Genomic DNA, 17877 nt, shown 5'->3' on the forward strand with positions numbered 1-17877 from the left:
ACTCTTTTTTAGATTCTTTTCCCATATAGGTGATTACAAAGTATTGAGTAGAGTTCTCTGTGCTATACAGTAGGTTGTTATTAGTTATCTATTTTATATATAGTAGTGTGTATATGTCAATCCCAATCTCCCAAGTTATCCCTCCCCCCCTTTCCCCCTTGGTAACCATAAGTTTGTTTTCTACATCTGTGACTCTATTTCTGTTTTGTAAATAAGATCATTTGTACCATTTTTTTTAGATTCCACCTATAAGTGATATCATATATTTGTCTTTCTCTGTCTGACTTACTTCACTCAGTATGACAATCTCTAGATCCATCCATGTCACTGCAAATGGCATTATTTCATTCCTTTTTATGGCTGAGTAATATTCCATTGTATCTATGTACCACATCTTCTTTATCCATTCGTCTGTTGATGGACACTTAGGTTGCTTCCATGTCCTGGCTATTGTAAATAGTGCTGCAATGAACACTGGGGTGTGAGAGAAGCTCTTTCTTAGCTCCTAAGGAGAAACAGGAGGGCCCTAGCAACACCCTCTTCCGGGCTGTTGGCTCTGATTGGGTCATGTATCCATCCCTGAACCAGTTACTTGTAGGCAGTGGAGCCATGCAGGTGATGTGAGCCAATCAGGGCCTGCCCTGGGAACTTGGAGTGATTTCAGCCCCACCCCCTCTCCTGAACCACATGGTGAGAGTGGGAGTGTGGGAGAAGGGGAAATGGATGCTGGGAGGCAACCCAGGAATGTCCAGCACACTCAGGTGTTGGGGTTTGGGGAAGCTTGAGAAGCTCATTGTTAGAGGTTTACACTTCCTCAGGTCCTCAGGGCAGGGGGCAAGATCACTAAGGGCCCAGCCTGGGGGCCAGACCAGAGTCGACAAATAGTGAGAGTAGCTGTGTGAGCTGGCAGGTCTCCTGACCTCTGGAGCCTCAGGACTCTGGCTGGGGAAATGTGACAACCTAGAAAATGTTGGCTCCACAATCTATTCCACATTGTCCATCCATTCCTGGATGCCATCTCCACTAGTGGAGACTGTTTTCTGGGAACCTTTCCCACATGATGGGGTGTAAGCCCTCTGCTCATTTTCTAGGATAAATGGGGAATCGGTGCTCTTCCAGGCTGAGAATTTGGATTTCCAGAGATGTCTTACTTAAGATGCCGTTCTTTCTTGTGGGAGGAACTAGTGTAATGCAGTGGTGGAGGCAGCGCTTCCGGGCTCCAGTGCAAAGCCAGGAGTGTGCAGCTGGGATGCTGAGGGGGACGGACTGGAGCCCTGCCTGTTAACTTGTAACACCTCCCCAGTTGGCACCACTGATTCCCCTCGATTTATCTTTTTCTCCTAGCATTAATCATGCTCTGATCTACTCCATGTTGACTTTTTTATTCTGTTTTCAGCTACCCTCCCCTCTGGAATGGAAGCTCTGAGGGCGGGGACTCTGATCTGTTTTGCTCATCAGTGTTTCCCAGCACCTGCTGGTGGCACTCAATTCAGTATTTGTTGAATTAATGAAAGCATGTTTAAGTGGTTTCAATTAATGAACTTTCACTGGTTCACATTGCTTCTGGATTGAACTCTGCAGTGGCAACAGTGTTTTCTGCATCATCAAGTGTTCTTCCCTACAGCGGGGAGGGGCTCCCACCTCCGGCTCTGAAGAGCGGGGAGCTGCGGGTGGCCGCCACCAGGGGGAGCAGCAGGCACATTCTGCAGCTGCTGCAGGAGAAGCTGCGCCGGGCACACCCTTGGCTGGAGCTCCAGGAAACTGTCGTGGGGAGGTGGTTGGGGATACAGAGGGAAGGGGAGTATCCTTTTTTCTTCTAAAGAAAGGCCACTCAAAGAGCTTGTCAGAGCTCTGGGACTTTGCTTGAAAGCCTCAGTCTGGAGGTTGGGGGTACCATTTGCTGCCTTCTGTAAACTGTATTTTGTAAGTTTTTCATGGTCTGCTGTTTAAACCAGATAGCCTTCTGTTACGCAGGAGCTGAAGTAGATTACTAGTGGCCGCTAACGTTGATTGTGTGCTTGTAAGATGCCGGGCTCTGTGCTAAATTCTTCCCGTGGTTGAAGTCTCCCCCCAGTTGGACGGGGTGTTCTCAGTGTCCCCACATTACCGAAGCTGAAGCTAAGAGGGGTGGCCCAGTCTGCCCAGAGTCACACAGCAGGTAGGGGTGGGGATTTGAGCTAGCTTCTGTCCGCCCTCAGGGCAGGGCTCCTAACCAGCATTCTCTGTTCTAGCGATGTTTCAAGTTACAATCAGCTTTAGTTTGTTACCCTCTGAGAGTGTGATGAGTGAGAAGGGCATTTGTATTAGTTTCCTGGGGCTGCCTTAACAAATGGCCACAAACTCAGTGGCTTAAAACAACAGAAGTTTACTCTCTCACTGCTCTGGGCTCCAGAAGTCCAGAATCAAGGTGTCAGCCGGGCTGCGCCCCACTGAAGGCTCTCGGGGAAGACCCTTCCTTGCTCTTCCAGCTTCTGATGGCTCCAAGAGTTCCTGGGCCTGTGGCTGCACCACTCCAATCTCTGCCTCCCTCTTACATGGTGATAAATGGAATATTTATAAATGGAGTATTTCCTGCCATACCAATAAACAAAGGATGTCACAGTCATCAAGGACTGCAGCCCTTCAACGTGAGCCGGGGAGCCCAGAGGAGACTCAAGGCTGACAAGAATACCTGCCATCTAGCAGCCCTCAGACTGCCTGCAGCGGTGAGCCCTAAGGAAACTCAGGGTGTGAAAAGACAGGATACTGGCCCCAGATAGCTGAGATGCATATCAAAGGAATGATTTCAGTGAGCCCAGACTCTTGCATCTTCCCATACAAAGGAAAGCACTAAATTCCTTAACTTGAGATATCTGGTTTTCTTTAATTAACAATCCTCTTTTGACGTTCCCTACTACTTTGCCTTTGTCGCAAAAACTCCTCTATATCCTGGCTCCTCCCCTCGCCTCCTCCGAGCAGTTTCTCAGAGTTGCCTGAAACGCTGTCTCCTGGGCTGCGGTCCTCATTTTGCCCCCAATAAAACTTAACTCGCAACTCTCACGTTGTGCATTTTTTTTTAAAGTCAGCAATGGCCTCCCCTCTATGTTTTTTTTCTTTGGTCTGCATCTTCTCTTTGTCCTATGAAGACACTTGTCATTGGATTTAGGACCCAGCCAGTTAATCCAGGACGATTTCCTCATCTTAAGATCCTTAATTACACCTGCAAAGACCGTTTTCCCAAAACAGGTCCCATTCACAGATATCTGAAGTTAGGATGTGGACATGTCTGTTTAGGAACCACAATTCAAACAACTGCAATATTCATTCATTCATTTCCTCAATATTTGCACACCTAATGGAAACAAAAGTCTAGGAAAGACAGGAACTACTATTTATTGAGACCTACTATGTGCATGCAACAATTATAATTAGAGCTAATGTTTATTTTATGCCTACTGCGTGCCAGGCAGTTTTTATGTGTTAATGTATTTCATCCTCAAAACATCCCTATTATTATCCCCATTTCACAGATGGAAAACTGAGGCTTAGGAAGAAATCAAGTAACTAAACCAAGGTGACAGAGCCAATAAGTGGTGGCATCAGGGCTAGAGCCCAGGCAGTCTGGGCCCAGTGGCCTTGCTCCTAAGCAGCCTGCCTGTCTCTGCTGTACCCGTCAGCCCTCACAGCTCCCCTTCCAGGTGGATGTTCCTACATCCCCATTTTACAGGTGAGGAACCTGAAGCTTAGAGAGGTTGAGTGACTTGCCAGAGGTCACACAGCTTGCCAGTGGGGGATTAGTCTCTAGTTCATACTTTTGTACTCCATGCACAGTGCTTTTTCCTCTGTGACACGTTGTTTTATATCAGTTGGCTTTAACCTTTACGTTGGGTAATCAAGGTAGTATCCACGTTACGTTGCCTTACATACAGGCCCGCTCGTGGCGGGCGCTCACAGGTATGTGTTAAATAAAGCCACATCATATAGACTTTATCCAGATTTCGTTGAAACCATCCTTACTAAAGCATTAGTATTCTTTTCAGAACTTTTTAATGTACCTTATCTCAAATAGAATTTATTCCTAAATCCCATGATGATAGTAATCACTGTAGCTGAAACTCTTATGATTTTTGTCAATTAATGAAACTCTAATACTTGGGAAATTTTCTCTTTTAACACCTGTATTAGTTTCCTAGGGCTGCTGTTACAAAGTACCATGAACTGGGTGGCTTAAACAACAGAAATTTATTCACTCACAGTTTTGGAAGCTAGAGGTCTGAAATCAAGGTGTCGGAGGACCATGTTTTCTGAAGGCTATAGGGGAGGATCCTTCCAGGCGTTCCTTGGCTTGTGACCACATCACTCCAGTCTCTGCCTCCATCTTCTCCCTGTGTGTCTCTCCTCTTATAAGGACACCAGTCGTTAGGGCCCACCCGACTCCACTGTGACCTCATCTTAACTAATTATATCCGCAAAGACCCTATTTCCAAATGAGGTCACATTCTCAGGTTGTAGGAAGGACATGGATTTAGGGGAGGGGCACCCCAGTATAGCACCCTTACTGGGGCGGTTTCCCAGCTGTTGGCTTTGTGTTCAGAAACAATCGAAGTGTATGGCCCGGGGCAGAAGCTCCCTCCTCCGTAAGCTTCTTTCTGCTTGGTTTCCTCTAGGGAATGTGGGACGAGGCTGGGCTGGGGGAGCTGGGGCTCACGCTGAGGCTCTAATGTGGGGAGGCTGAGGTGCTTTGGAGGCCCCAGAAGCATCCAGTCGGCTCTCTGACCGTGGGACCCTGAGAGACGTCAGGGCGGAGGGAGGAGGTTGGAGTGTCAGCTGCACACGGGGAGTTAGCATGGGTGAGGATGCGGCTGGCTGAGGAGAGGATACAGACTGGGAAGAGAGCCAAGCCTTGGAAACTACAGATTTCGATGGTGACCAGGGTAGGGCGAGAAGAAGATGGAAACAGTGAAGTCCCACAGAGGGCGCGAGGGTGGGAGCAGTTCACGTAGCTGGAGTGGGCGACAGTGTCAGACGGGGTGAGAAGGAGAGAGGATGGAAAATTGTTCAGTGAGTTTGCAGGCCAGGAGAGCGTTGGAGACGTTAGCAAGAGCCGTTTACTGGAGGGGTGGGGACGCGGCCAGACAGGAGTGGGAGAGAGGACGACCAAGTCTGTGAAGAAGCTGAGCTGCTGGAGGGCCAGGGGGTGATGTCTGGAGGGCCCTGGCGGGTCAGGATTTGACTTTATTCCATTAAGGTGAGAGAGACGCGAGCACTGATCAGTTTCGAGGGTAAGTGTCTGGTTGACCATATAGGTCGTTGAACCCACAGCTCTGTGCTCCTCTGTGCTGGGGGCGGTGACAGCGGAGCAGGGCCTGGGCTGTGCACTACGGTGTCTCTCTGTCCTGTGTTGCTGAGTTCGGCTGCCCCAGGTCCATGGACCTGCTGAACCTTCCCCTGGGCCTAAGGCCAGCAAAAGAGAGCTTTCCCTGGTCACGAGCCCCTACAATTGAATGCTTATTCTTTCTCTTTCCAGATGGATGAGATCAAGGGAAAAGATCGTGTGATTCTGGCCTTGGAGAAGGAACTCGGTGTGCAGACTGGGCAGACCCAGAAGCTGCTTCTTCAGAAAGAGGCTTTGGATGAGCAGTTGGTTCAGGTCAGAGAGGCTGAGCGGTACCACGGTAGTCCAAAGAGAGAGCTCCCACCTGGCATAGGGGACATGGCCGAGCTCATGGGTGTCCAGGTGAGGGGCTCATGCAAGCACTGGGGCCTCAGAGCTGACCACCTACCTGTCCTTCCTCCTACTGGTCATTCTTCTGGCGAACTTGCCTGCCTGCCTTTCCCCCACCCCTCCCCCTTCCCTCTCATCCATCTGTGCGTCCTTCCTTCCCTCCCTTACCCCTTCCTCCCCAAACGTGGAGCTCAGTTGAAAAGAAATGAAAACATGAGTGCCGAGTATACAGTGAGAGCTCAGAAAGGGACCCAGTCAGGACAGGACATGACTTAAAGGCAGAGCTCTGCCCATGAGGAGAGCTCAGCCAGCAGAGAGGGCACCTGGGGCCACAGCTTGGTACTTATCAGGCACAGAGGAGGCCAAAGCTGCATTCATTCATTCATTCACTCATTCATTCATTCACTAAATACTCAGGTGTCTGTTGAGTGTGCTGTGTGCAGACACCACGTGAGGCGCTGGCGTCTCAGTGGTGAGTGAGGTGGGCACAGTGCCTGCCCTTGAGGAGCGTCCTGGAACTCTGTGATTGTGCCTTTGTCAGAGATGCTTGGCGGGCAGGGGTTGGGATGGGAAGGTCCCCAGATACCACGTTCAGATGTCAGGGAGCCTCTGGAGGGTTTGAGGTCTTGTCGCCTTTGAGATGAAGTCTTTCCACATGTTGCTTGATTTGGGGGAGCCCCAGCATGGCGCATGGTCCTCCTAGTGAGGAGCTCACCTTTGCCCTCAGAGTTTTCCACAAAGGGTCCACAGAGCGCTTTGACTCAGTTAAGCTTTTTCAAAGTATGTTTGTATCTTGCTTCTTTTTTAGGATCAGCATATGGACGAGCGAGATGTGCGGCGATTTCAGCTAAAAATTGCTGAACTGAATTCGGTGATACGGAAGCTGGAAGACAGAAATACCCTCTTGGCAGACGAGAGGAATGAACTGGTAATCAGCCCCCAAGAGGCAGATGGTGCCTTGGGATGCAGGAAAGCAGCCCCGGGGCCACAAACCACGCCCTAAACAGGAAGTTAACGCACAGGCCATCTGGTTTTCTCTACTTTCCTTCTCATTTCTTCCTGATTAAAACTCTAACACTCGTTTGTTGAAGAAACCTGTTAGTGCCCTTGATTCTGTAGGAATTTATCCTGAGCTAACAATCAGAGAAGTTCAGTGAGGGGTATGGAGAGGGTTTTCATTGCAGTGTTGTTTATAGTAGCAATCAAAACCGAACCAAAACAAAACCAAGCCCCACCTAAGTATTGATCAAAATAATTATGGAACATTTATGCAGTGAATTGCGTGCAGTCATTAAGAATGATGTTATAGGTACGTTTATTTGCCATAGAAATTTGTTCACAATGAATTAAATGATAAAAGCCGTCTACAGAACAAAAATACATTGTCATCATCGTGGATTTTGGAAGTTGTTTTAGGTGGTGTGATTATGGATAATTTTTATTTTTTGCTTATCTATTTACTTTCTTTTGCATAAAAGTTCACATATTTCTAATTTTAAAAGTAGTGAATGTGAACTTCTGGTTAAAAAAAATAAATCTCTAGTAAAAATAGCAATTTCTTGAATATGTTTAAGTTTGCTGGATAAACAATTAACCTGATTTTTATGTAGTGGTAGTCAACACGTACAAATGTCTTGACCAATGTCTCTTAATATTTCTCTTTATTCTCAATTTTATTATGAAAGTAAGTGTATCAATATATTTGAAAAACATGGGAGATGAAAAGTGTTAATAAGTGTCACCTCTTCACAATTTTAACAGGATCAGAATAAATTCATTTCCTTCCAGTATTTTTAAAGGCAGATTTTTATATGGTTTTCACCAGACTGTACATCTAATATTATGTCTCCACTTTTCATTTAAATATTCATGAGCTTAAAAAAAATCCCTCATGAGAGGCAAAATAGTTTACTAAGTGGATTAGAAAAAACAATAGCTTGCTTGAAACAATGCAAACCTTCTGAAGTGTTTAAAATAAGAATCAATAAGCTGGCCAGCACTGGGACCTTAAAATCATGAGGTAACTTCTGTTGACAGTTTGAGGTGATTCTCACATGTTTTTAATGCTTATGCAAATATTTTGACACCCACGAAGAGCCTTTTTTCTTTATTGTTTTGTGGTTACAAATGGGACATTTTCCCTATGTAATATTGTTCTGCAACTTGCTTTTTTCACTTGCTGTGTCAATTACAGCGCCCCCAGCAATGCGTGAAGATCCGCCTTTGTCTCTGTAACAGCTCCATCATACTCTGTTGTGTAGACAAAGCATGGTTTATTCAACCATTCCTCTACTGGTGAAGATTTAGGCCATTTCGCGTGTCCTTGCTGTTGTAAACAATGCCTCACAGAAGATACATTTCTGTCTTTACCGACTTGAACCTTTATTTCTGCAGGATAGATTTCTAGAGGTACAGTGTATGAGTCAAGGTCCATGTTATACTTTAATGGCTACCATCAGTGTTTTATGTTAACTTTCACAGCCTGGTAACCAAAAGCAGGGGTGTGCAGTCAGTCCCTTGTGTTTGGTTCTTGGTCCTGGCACTTTCTGTGTGGTACATCACCCCACCTCTTTGTAGCCAGGTTCTTTGTCTGTGGAATGGGGATGGGGATGGGCCCCCTCCTAGGGTGGTGGTGAGGGCTAAATGAGAGGGGATGCCTGGAAGGGCCGAACATCGTTTTGGACACATGGCGAGTACTTGATAGATGCAGTGGTTCTTGTGATTGTCGTGATACTGATAAATATTTTAAATTGTTTATAATTTTCATCCATTAAAATGACCCTGCGAAGACTATCACTGTGCATCTAGTTCTCATAACAAGTCTCTGAGGCAGGTGCTACCATTATTCCCATCTTGTAGAAGAGGGAACTGAGGCTGAGAACTCGGCCGTGGTCATGCAGCTAGTGTATGTGTCACGGAGGACGCTGTGCTCAGAAGGAAAAAGAGTGGGTGCCTCTAATGGAGCAGCCTCCCAGTCCCAGCTTCCCCTCCCCCTCCCCTGTCATCTCCCATGTCTCTGTCTCGCTGGACTGGCCCCCACACAGCAGTCAGAGTGATGGATTGTTCTAGAAGGCAGTCCTGACCACAGAGTGCTCCTGCCTCAAAGCCCCGGGTGTGGCAGGAGTGTGGCTGCAGGTGCAAACAAATGGCAGAGCTCTCAGCTCCCTAAATCAGACCTCACCATGCCCGCCCCTTCTCTGCCCATCCCCCAGACTCCGTGCTCCCACTGCACTCAGCGACACGCCGTCTTCTTGTCCGTTCTGAAACCCTGGATGTGTGGTTCCCCGGCCTGGCGTGTCCACTGGCGCCTGTCTCACTGTGTTCTTACCTCTGTTACCGTCTTTGTCCTCTTCTCCCGTCTGTTGGACGGTCACCCCATCGTGTCATCCCTTTGACCCAGCTCCCAGCACAGGGCCCGGGCCCAAGAGGGGCTCCCCAGATGCTGATGGGATGAGAGAGACTGGAAGGACACCTCGTCAGTCATAGGGACTGTGCTCAGAGGACTCAGGGCGTGGCTCCAGGGCTGGATGGAGCCCTGAGCATTGAGGCTGGCATTGAGCAGGGCCAAGGGATCGTCTGTTGTCTGAAAAGTGTTGAGCTTTCGGCTAGGTCTCTACCTGGAGAGGAATGGTGGCCAGGAGGAGCTAGGTAGCTGGAATGACCTTTTTGCATGTGACCCATGACCTCTGGGGGTTATGCCCGGAGGTAAAGGAAGTGTGGAAGAGGCTCAGGCCGCTTGCCGGCAGGGACGACCTGAGGGAGGTCTCTGGGCCTCCGTGTTGGGCTGCACCCCCATCCTGTTGCCCTGCCCGAGGCCCTCTGAGGCTCAGGTGGGAGCCTGCATTTGGAAGCCAGGTGTCTGTGGGCTCTTCGTGGTGTTTGCACCACCCAGGAGATGTGGTCCCGAGCAGTGGCAGCTCCAGGCCAGGGGGCATCTCCACTGGCCTCTGAGGTTGGCTCTTACAGCTGCTGCCCTCTTTGTCTGGCCACAGCTGAAACGCTCCCGTGAGACCGAGGTCCAGCTGAAGCCCCTGGTGGAGAAGAACAAGCGAATGAACAAGAAGAACGAGGACTTGCTGCAGAGCATCCAGAGGATGGAGGAGAAGATCAAGAATCTCACGCGGGAAAACGTGGAGATGGTAAGTCATCGTCTCGGAGTCCTTGTCTCTGCCCGGGCTCCTCCAGCTCCTGGCCCTCACCGTACACGTTCCCTGGGGCCACCTCCTACCCACCTCCCCCAGGAAGCCTGCCGAGCGGTCTCAGTCTGCACCCGTCCCTCCTGCCTCTGTTCTCCACAGTTCACAGCACCGTGGGCGTCTGTGCCTGACGGAGAGCCCGGGGCAGTCAGACGGTGGGTCTCCACCCAGGGTCCTTAGGCCCAGCCCTCATTCTCTCAGCTTCCTCATCTGTGAACTGGGAAGGAAAATATCAGTGCTGTGGGTTTAAGGAGAGGATGGAGTGATGGCGTAAAACATTCTCACAGAAAACCCGGTGCACTGACGAAGCTCAGTACGTGAACGATTACAATTTTGCTCTGAGTGCTTTGAATTTGGGCCTTTTATTTGCTCCAACAAAATGACTGGTCTTTGTGGTCAGGGTGGTGTCTTGCAGTTGATGGTTTAAGGAATACTCTGAGGTTCATTGTCTAAACTAGTGTCAGTCATGCCCATTTTACAGCTGAGAAGACTGAGGCTCCGGGAGACAGAACACCCTTCTCCCACGCCCTGGCAGGTCCAGGTGTGAGTGTGTGTCATTACCACGTGTTCCGTGCTCTCTTTTCCCAGCGACCAAGCTTTCCAGGCTTGGTGCAGACATCCACCTCTCCCCACCCCAGTGCCCACCCAGCCCTTCCTGTCAGCATCGGGCACAGTCAGCCACACCTCAGGCCTGACTCCGGTCTGCAGCTGTCCACTCCTCCAGCTTGACGACCAGGGGGCTCTCATCCGTCCCTCCATTCTTCCATCCCATATCCCCAAGCCCACACTCCACGCCCTGACGCGTACGGTGGGTTCCTATCAAGTGTTGTGGATGAGTGGCCCTGCAGTGCCCTCTCTTCCCTTGGCTGCAGAAAGAGAAGCTGTCGGCACAGGCGTCCCTGAAGAGGCACACTTCCTTGAATGACCTCAGTTTGACAAGGGACGAGCAGGAAATCGAGTTCCTGCGCCTGCAGGTGCTGGAGCAGCAGCATGTCATCGACGATCTCTCGCTGGTATGTCTGCATGAGCGTGAGCGACAGCCCTCCGTGGGGCGCATGAGACCCAGACCCCGGGAATGGCAGCAGGGCTGCAGGGCGATGCTGCTGGCAGGGTGGGATCTCACAGAGCTCCTCCTGGTGATGGGCACCTTCCCCCTTTGTTCTTCCAGAAAGCAGCCTCCACTTGTTTATATGACATCACTGGTATCTGGGAGCGGTTTTCATGGCTACTCTTTTTCTCAAATCTTATCCCTAGTTTGCTGCCATTGAGAAGCAGCATCGGTTTTTTAAAAAGAGCCTTCTGGCCTCTACAGAGTGGGCATGATCTGTCCCCAAGAAATCTATTTTCTTTTCTTTTAGCCTAGTTGTTGCAGACTGTGAACTTGAAAACTGGAACCTTATGATCAGAGCAGAATTTGAAGGACTTGTTAAGACTGTGTGTGTGTGTGTGTGTGTGTGTGTGTGCGGGGGATCATTAAGGGCGTTGTATGTCTTAAGTAGGTGGAGTGTTAGATCCAGAGAATTCTGCACCTCTTTGTGGAAGGAGCTTAGGAACCAGGAAGGGAGCATCTATAGTGAGCTTTAGTTGCATCTTAGAAGCAAAGTGTGTTCTGCTTGCCCAAGGGGGTATGTGATGCTTCCATTAGTGGATCTTCAAAAAGTAGAAAAGCCAGTGATCAAAATTATAGAAAAGGCTTTGACTGTAATTGTCCAATTCATTTTGCTTTCCTATCTCTCTATCTCTACTCCTTCCTTCTCTCCTTCCACTCACCCATCCATCCTCCCTCCCATCCCTCCATCCATCTTCCCATCATCCCCTTCCTCCACCCATCCCTTCTTCCCTCCATCCCACCTTCATTCCAACCATCATCTAATCATTTATCCTTCCATTCATCTTTGCTTCATTACACGAAAGTCTTTATGCCACATAAGATGAAAAAAACACACTCAACAAAACAATGATAGAGTTGAAAGAGGAAAATTAACAGATAAGACTAGAGAAAATGAAGATAGCAGCATCAGTTAAGATCAGCAGGGACACATGGGTGGACCATATGGGCTGTGGCCAAGCACCAGATTTGTCTCTGGGTTTCCTGGCAGCCAAAGAGAATAGGAACATTTGATTAGGAAGGAGAAAATTTACTGGTTTTATCTGGGGCAGAATGCTGCCACTCCTGCTACTACTCGATGGGTGCCATTTCTACTGACAAGAACCACAGGTACCCACAGTCTCTGAAGGGTGTGTTCCAGCCCATATAGCAAAGGAAGAACCTGAGAATCAGAGAAATGAGGTGTGTCACCTGACCAGGAGGAGACCCCATGGGGATTTGGCCCCAGCTCTGTCTGAGATCAAAGCTGCAAGCTTTTTTATTTTCTGCTGGGATCACTGACAGCTGATGTCTCGTCAACACTGCCTAAAGTTTTATAGCTTACAGCCCCAGAGACAGATAGGCTGGAGTTTTACAAGACTGGCAAATCTTGGCATTTTTTTCTGGGATGGTCCAAGTTCAGTTAATGGCATGGCTCTGTAGCTGTCAGTTCTGAGAAGCAGCCATGCCTTGGGTGCTCAGAACCTGGACTGACCCAGGCCTGGTGCAGACAGGTAGGCACAGCAGCATTGTAAGTTATGCCCTCTGAAGTCAGCTGGGTTGGTGGATGTGATGTGAGGCTGGCTGAAAATCCCAACAGTTGTGTTTCCTTCTAGGAGAGAGAACGGCTCTTGCGCTCCAGAAGACATCGTGGGAAGGGCCTGAAGCCACCCAAGGTGAGCGTGCGAGGGCACAGCTGCCCTGCTTTGGCTCCGTGCCAGGGTCTGCAGGGCGGATGGTCCAGGCATGGGGGAGAAGCGAGCAATCCATAGAGGAGCCCTAAAGGCAGACACACTCACATCTCTGCATATTCGATGGTGAAAAACCTGTTATAACTACCTCTCAAAGCAACGTGGGGCTGCTTACTGTAATTTATTCATGGAAAATTTACAGATGAATTCTGTATTTAGGCCTCAGGGGATGCTCACCCAAAATTAAAAACTTAAATACTTAGACCTTTGGAAGGATTTAAAAGATACTTAGTCTTGGTTTATAACATCTATATCCTGTTTTGAAAAATCAGGAGCTTCGGGCTTTTTTGGAATGATACAGAATGCGTTCTTTTTGGAAAATGTGGTTTTGCCCATTTTATAGAGATGGTGTCCAAACGTCCAGTGAAGAGAGCAGAGCTGGGTTTGGAAAACTCAGATGCCCACAGGGACCAAGCTGGAAAGTAAAAGAACAAATTGGTATTTAAAAAGGACTTAGTTTGCATTAATACCCATAAACATTTTTCACTTCCATGAAGCTGTGGGCCTGTTCTCCTTTTTATTGAACCAGATGCCCCTCATGGTTTATCTTTTGGTAGAGATATGGTTGTAGAGAAATATTTCTCTCCTATAAAGAAAACAGCAGTGCAGATGTCTTACTGGATGATCACAGATATATGGCTTTGGTGTCAGGGTGACAATAGGGAGTGGTGGGGACTGTGGAAAACTGGGCCCAGAAGATCAGCTGCTATAAGTGAGCCAGGTGGTATCAGATATTCCAGTCATTCAAGAGAAGTGGGACTCCTTATGCATTAGTTTCCTAGGGCTTTTGTAACAAAGTACCACAAACTGGGTAGCTTAGAACAACAGAAATGTGTTATCTCAAGGTTTTGGAGTCTAAAAGTCTAAAATCAAGGTGTTAGTGCCGTGCTCCCTCTGAAACCTGTAGGGGAATCCTTCCTTGCCTCATCTTAGCTTCTGGTGATTTACTGGCAATCTTTGGCTTTCGTTGTCTTAAAGCTGCATAACCACAATCTCTACTTTTGTTGTCACGTGCCATTTTCCCTGTATGTCTCTGTATCACGTGGCTATCTTCTTATAAGGACACCAGTCACATAGGGGTCCACGCCACTACAGTGTGCCCTCATATTATTGCAATGACCTTATTTCCAAGTGAAGTCACATTCTGAAGTACTGGGGGGTTAGGACTTTAACATATCTTTTTTGGGGGACTCAGTTCAACCCGTAACACCTTTATGTAAAATCTAAGGGTTGTAAATATTGGTGCAAATTGTTTATAGTACACTCTGTGGGCCAAATAAAATATATCTGTGGACCGAATTTGGGCACATGGATAAGTGGTTATTTATACCATCTCATTTAATCTTCATAGCAACCCTGTGAGACTGGTGTTATTTTTTTTTTCATTTTAAAGTTACAGGAAGTATATAGATATAAAATTTAGAAATGAGTCAAAGAGGTAAAGTAATTGACAAGGCTGACCTTCAGCCTCAAGTCTCGGGCTCCAAGGCCCAAGCTTGTGCCACCAAGTGAAGTTGAATGAGATACAAATCTCTATGCACTGACATTAGAAACTCAGGAAAGGGAAGTGGTTCAGCAGAACTTGGTTATTTTTAAATATATATATTTTATTATGGAAGTAATATAACCACATTGTAGACTATCTGGGAGACAAGGGGTCCATCACAGCAGTACCTCCCCAGTGCAATCAATGTTGGCATTTTAACGCAATCTCCGCTCCCCCCATCCTCATTCTGCTTCCATTTTTTTAAATAATGTAACTGTAGGGCTTCCCTGGTGGCGCAGTGGTTGAGAGTCCGCCTGCCGATGCAGGGGACACGGGTTCGTGCCCTGGTCCGGGAGGATCCCACGTGCCACGGAGCGGCTGGGCCCGTGAGCCATGGCCGCTGAGCCTGCGCGTCTGGAGCCTGTGCTCCGCAACAGGAGAGGCCACAACAGTGAGAGGCCCGCGTACCGCAAAAAAAAAAAAAATAAATAATGTAACTGTAATTGTAGAATACACTTTTGCACCCTGGGTTTTTACTTACTACTACACTATAAAGCATTTATCCATGTTGTGATGCTGTCGTCATAAATGTGAATGTTCATGGCTACATAATCCATGGAGAGGATGGGCTGTAGCTTTGTTTACCGTCCTGTGTCTGCCGGGCGCGTTTGCCTCCAGCCCCTCACGGTTGTGAACAAAGCTGCAACGAATGTGTCTATGCTTAGCAGGCCACTCTTCATGGGCCCGCTCTGCGGGATTCCCTGAGTGTTGAACATCCCATTGGGTGACCACCCTGTCCGTCTTCCTGGACTTCCTACTTCTGTAAATGTCGCCACAGCGAACTCTTTTTGTCCAGAAAACTGTGTCCATAGTCTGGATCGTTCCCGTGGGTAGATTCCCAGAAGTCAAAATGTGGGTCAGAGGGTGTGAAGGCTTCAGTCAAGAACATTCGCCCCCAGCCCCCCACCCCTGCTTTATAGAAGGGTTGCGTCATTTTGCACAGTTGCCAGTAATGTACACCAATGCCATTTTCACCACAGGACATATGTTTAAAAAGCAACAATCTAAAGGTGTTCAGTTTGTTGCATGAACTGGATGTGCTGCGGCCTCATATATCCCAGAAAGGTTTTCAGGAAACCCACTTTGGAGCCGTAACTATATTTTTCAAACCTTATCAGAATGCCTGGAATAAGAGAAGATTATGTTTCCCCTTTTCCTGTTTCTGAATGTGTCTATGGGAAGGAACTTTACAGAGGCCTAGAATGGGCTTGGGATTTACTAGGCTTGCATGTACAGCCGGCAAGGAGGGCAGCACCTGTGTCCTGCTCACCATGTCCTGGTCACTGCCTGGCACACAGTGGGTGGCCCTAAATAGTTGTTGACTCAATAAACAAATGGCTTTTACTGGAATGATACATTTGCCTGACACTGGGTCTTCTCAGGATGGGGATGTTTGGTCACTGTAATTGCAATAGTTTTATGCCACTGGAAGGTGGAGTTTGGGAACTTCTGTGGGAAATTTCCTGACCTGATTCAGGGTCTTTCCCACTTACTATGACCCACCAGCATCTTTCCTTTTCTCAAGGTTCAGTGTACAGCTGTTTCCCTTATGCTACTACTCAATCCCAGCTTGTCCGGGGCTGGATGGGATGTATATCTGGGTCCATCGGGGACCCGGTTAGGTTTTTAATTCCGCAGGGCTGCCTCTCAAGCTGGGCAACTTCCCTTCCTCCTCTCCACAGGCCGCAGGGATTCAGTACTTTCTTTTCTCTCCTTAAATGCCTCCATCGCACTCTGTCCCTTATGCATCCACGCACTTTACCACTTTGTCCGGGTCCTTGCATGACACAGTGTCATGGTGAACGCATTGAAGTTTCCAGAATTTTCTGGAAGTCTGACAGCCATCCCTGCTCTCTGGCTGTTGCAAGCCTCCCTGGACTCTGCAGTTCCCCCGAAGGGGCTCCTCTAATTCCACACCCACAGCCCAGTTGCTGCAGAAGTGCTGAGGGCAGAGCAGTGATGCCAGCCCTCATCTTCCAGGGGACCATCCTGTCCCCGAGGGCTGCTGACCTGTCTCATGGGTCTTCTGGGGACAAGACTGGTGTTGGCTGCCCCTGCCCGGGGACCCTGCTAGTTCAGCCCCGGGTGGAGGTTGCAGGAGAACGACCCTGAGCGGTTCCTCGGGCCCTGGCCAGGGAGGGGGACTTGCTCTGCAGAAGGTCTGATCAGGGCCTAACTGGAATCAGAGCCCCGCCATGGAGTGGCGGGTGGGAGGGGGTCAGCCCGTGCGGCCTGGCAGCGGACAGCTGTGTCTTAGGAGAGAGCTGGGCGCGTGAAGAATGGCTAAAATTAGTACAGTTTGCTCATGCACCTTGAAAGTGGGGCTGGGATCTTGGATGAGGCTCAGAAACCGTAGCCTGGAACAGCGTGGGGGTCACACTGGCTCCTAGCTGTGTGGCCTTGAACTCTGGGAACCTCGGTTTCCTGGTTCTTACAATGAACATCACACCCATGAGATTAAATGTAGCTTCTGGCTCCATGCCTGTTGTGTCGTCAGGGATCAATAAATTATAATTTCTCTTTCTCCCTTCATCTTAAATCAGTAGCTTTCTTTTGGAGGGCCTTTTAGATGCAAGTTCCCAGGCCCTGCCCCTCCCCTCCCCCCCCACTCTAATTCACGTCACCATCTTTTAAATAGAGACAGTCTCAGGTAGCAGTGAGGTGGCATCTCGATGCCCTGTAGACAGCAGCCATCCTTTGAGGGGGAGGTTGGGAAACATCAAAGCACCACCTGAGAATAGGCCCTTCCTTGGGTTCAAGCATCTGTTCTGTGGTCCCCTCTCCCAAATGGACCAGGGGTCTGCTGTCACCAGGACACAGTTCACACCTGGGGAGCTTCTGATACGTCACTCCTGGTCAGTGGCTCCTGCATCCATTCTGATAGGACACCTAGGGCCTATCCGAACTTGACCTTGTGCCTCCAAGGCCAAGCCTGCGGCCTTGTGGAGGGAAGGACCAGGGTCCCAGCAGCTGCTCTGGCACAGAAGCCAGGGTGCCGTACCTTAGCCTAGCTGGATGCCAGGCACTTTCCATCACGTGAATACATTTCCCATTTTTAAGTAGCCAAAGGAATCTTTTTTCCCCTTTCTGGTTGTTTCCACTTGACTTTGTTCCTGTACAACCCTTCCCCATGGCTTTGTCATCAGCCTTTGAGTGTGGAGAGGGCTGGATCCTGCCTCGTTCGTCCAGTTATGAGCAGCTCCCAGCACAGCACCCGGCCCACACAGTGGGGCTCAATCACATTGACTAAGTGAGCTATACTTCCTTTCAGTCCTGCTGGTCTGTGAGGCTCCCCGCGTGGCAACGTGCAGCCGAGGGCTTTTGCTGGGTGTTTCATTCCCTGGACGGGACAAAGGCTTGTCCCTTCCAGGCTGGGCAGCACCCCTGTCACTTGTTCCCTCCTCCATAACCTGGTCAGGCAGGTGGCTGAGCTCCACATCAGTAGTACATGAGGCCCCCAGGAGCTGCTCCAGGCGCCGCCTGCTGGGTTTTGGGGGCTGTTTGGTAAAGGACTCAGGAAAAGGTTTGGGTCCTGGAGATAAAACATGGGGACGATTTTGAAGATGCAGGGCAGCTGAGTAGCTAGCCGCACA

The 17877-nt window shown here is 48.9% G+C and overlaps 1 protein-coding gene across 3 annotated transcripts in view; it reads left to right on the forward strand.

The window, feature by feature from the left end:
• Nucleotides 1-17877, forward strand: part of JAKMIP1 (janus kinase and microtubule interacting protein 1) — a 79607-nt gene that overhangs the window by 45724 nt on the left and 16006 nt on the right. For 2 of the 3 annotated variants that reach the window (XM_022567047.3, XM_089911639.1), the window contains 5 exons: nucleotides 5507-5716; nucleotides 6513-6632; nucleotides 9697-9843; nucleotides 10773-10913; nucleotides 12604-12663. In XM_022567047.3, coding sequence (XP_022422755.2) covers nucleotides 5507-5716; nucleotides 6513-6632; nucleotides 9697-9843; nucleotides 10773-10913; nucleotides 12604-12663 — 678 coding nt within the window. The remainder of the gene's footprint in view (nucleotides 1-5506; nucleotides 5717-6512; nucleotides 6633-9696; nucleotides 9844-10772; nucleotides 10914-12603; nucleotides 12664-17877) is intronic. The other variant, XM_089911640.1, reaches the window with a different exon arrangement.

This window comes from Delphinapterus leucas, chromosome 5 (genome assembly GCF_059928025.1).
Source record: "Delphinapterus leucas isolate spDelLeu-1000000601 "Yukka" chromosome 5, BTC_Dleu_Yukka2, whole genome shotgun sequence".
Lineage (NCBI taxonomy): Eukaryota > Metazoa > Chordata > Mammalia > Artiodactyla > Monodontidae > Delphinapterus > Delphinapterus leucas.